Source organism: Trichinella spiralis (assembly GCF_000181795.1).
Source record: "Trichinella spiralis strain ISS 195 chromosome Unknown Scfld2, whole genome shotgun sequence".
Lineage (NCBI taxonomy): Eukaryota > Metazoa > Nematoda > Enoplea > Trichinellida > Trichinellidae > Trichinella > Trichinella spiralis.
In genome coordinates, this window is record NW_003526941.1 from 3155768 (window position 1) to 3157279 (window position 1512).

General features: G+C 36.0%; 1 protein-coding gene across 1 annotated transcript; it reads right to left on the reverse strand.

The window, feature by feature from the left end:
* Positions 1-577: 577 nt before the first annotated feature.
* Tsp_03188 (protein CyaY) lies at positions 578-1243 on the reverse strand. Its single transcript, XM_003379482.1, has 4 exons — positions 1218-1243; positions 814-905; positions 681-759; positions 578-647 (listed from the first exon to the last, which is right to left on the reverse strand). Exons 1-4 carry the CDS (start codon positions 1241-1243, stop codon positions 578-580), a joined length of 267 nt encoding a protein of 88 aa, XP_003379530.1.
* Positions 1244-1512: the final 269 nt, after the last annotated feature.

Here is a 1512-nt window from a genome sequence, read left to right on the forward strand (position 1 = left end):
GAGGGTAAATATTTTTTAAATTGCTGAAGCATAGCTGAAGCACATGTTTTTTTAGAATATCTGAGGCATAGCTGAGGGGTAAAATTTTTTTAAAATTCCTGAAGCGTAGCCTAAGGCGTAGCCTTGGGCTAATTTTTTGAAAATCTTGAAATACTTTTGCGATTTACGAAAATTTTGCCGGAGGCGTACCCCCGAGCATAGCCTGAGGGTAAATATTTTTTTAAATTTGCCTGAAGCATAGCCCGAAGACACATGTTTTTTTAGAAATAGCTTGAGGCATAGCCTGAGGGGTAAAAATTTTTTTTAAATTGCCTGAAGCGTAGCCGAGGGCGTAGCCTGAGGGCAAATTTATCAAAAATTCAGAAGAATTGTAAATGTTAAGGCGTAGCTTAAGGCATAGCGTAAGGCGTAGCCTGAGGGTATTATAGGGGCGTAACCCTACGGAATGTATAGAGTGTAGCTTTAGATAAGATAGGGCATGGAATTTTCTGATGTTACTCATACTTATCTTCCTCATGCTTGTTTCTTTCTCTTACTCTTCATGTTACCTTACTTCATGTTTAATCTTCCTTATGTTCTACTCTCTTCCTTGATCATTTGATGTATTCTTCCTCCTATTTCTAGTGACGGGTAGTCTAATCTTGAATCTAAAATGTTTTGTAGTAATAGCTGGAACTTACCGCGAATCTTGCCAGTGGTGATCTCCTTGTAAATCGATTGCCACAGTTTCTTCGGAGGGCTTTACGATATTGACTGCGCCTGAAAAATAGAAATGATCAGGTGATTTTTAATTCACATTTAATTTATACTTACTTTGAGTGACAGGGTGAAAATTCAGACTTAGTGCATTCCCGTCTTGTTTCTTCTCCTTGCATTGGATGGATTCTGTCGATGAACAGTGACGCCTGTAAAACAAACTGAATCAATTTTAGTAGATTACTGTCACTTACTTATGAAGGAAAACGTGAAGGACTTTAAGTCATTTAAATACCATTTCAGCCAGATTCTCAGATACAAGATGCCTGAAAGAGACGAGCAAAATCAAATTTAGTGCTTAATTTATTCTACTCTTAATTTATTCTTATACCTTACCAGGAACAGTCCAATTCTGCTTTTTTTATTTTCAATGGATTGGTATTGTCAGTGGAAACCTGTGCCTGTAAAATAAAGGGAATTAAATTTAGCTGTTTACTGTCACTTACCTACTTATTACTTACTTAAGGTAAACGTGACCACCACTCATGAAAAATCACGCTTGTTATTCCAATGCAACCAGATTTTCATCCTTCTTCCTCTTTAAGACATGATACAAGATGCCTGAAAGTTAGACGTGTTCAAAATCAAATTTAGTGCTTAAAATTACTTACGTTTGATGACAGTCAAAGAGTTATTCTTGCTCACAGTCCATTACCGCAGTCTTTTTTGATTTTCAATGGATTGGTATTATCAGTGAAACATGTGTCTGTAAATAAACGGAATCAAATTTAATACTTAATTACTTAATTTCCTACT

Coding starts and splice junctions, on each gene's coding strand:
- Tsp_03188 (XM_003379482.1), bottom strand. CDS start 1,243: ATGAGTGGTGGTCACGTTTACCTTAA. Junction 906..1,217: donor GGTGGTCACGTTTACCTTAA/GTAAGTAATAAG, acceptor TTTGTTTTACAG/GCGTCACTGTTCATCGACAG. Junction 760..813: donor TTTTCACCCTGTCACTCAAA/GTAAGTATAAAT, acceptor TCTATTTTTCAG/GCGCAGTCAATATCGTAAAG.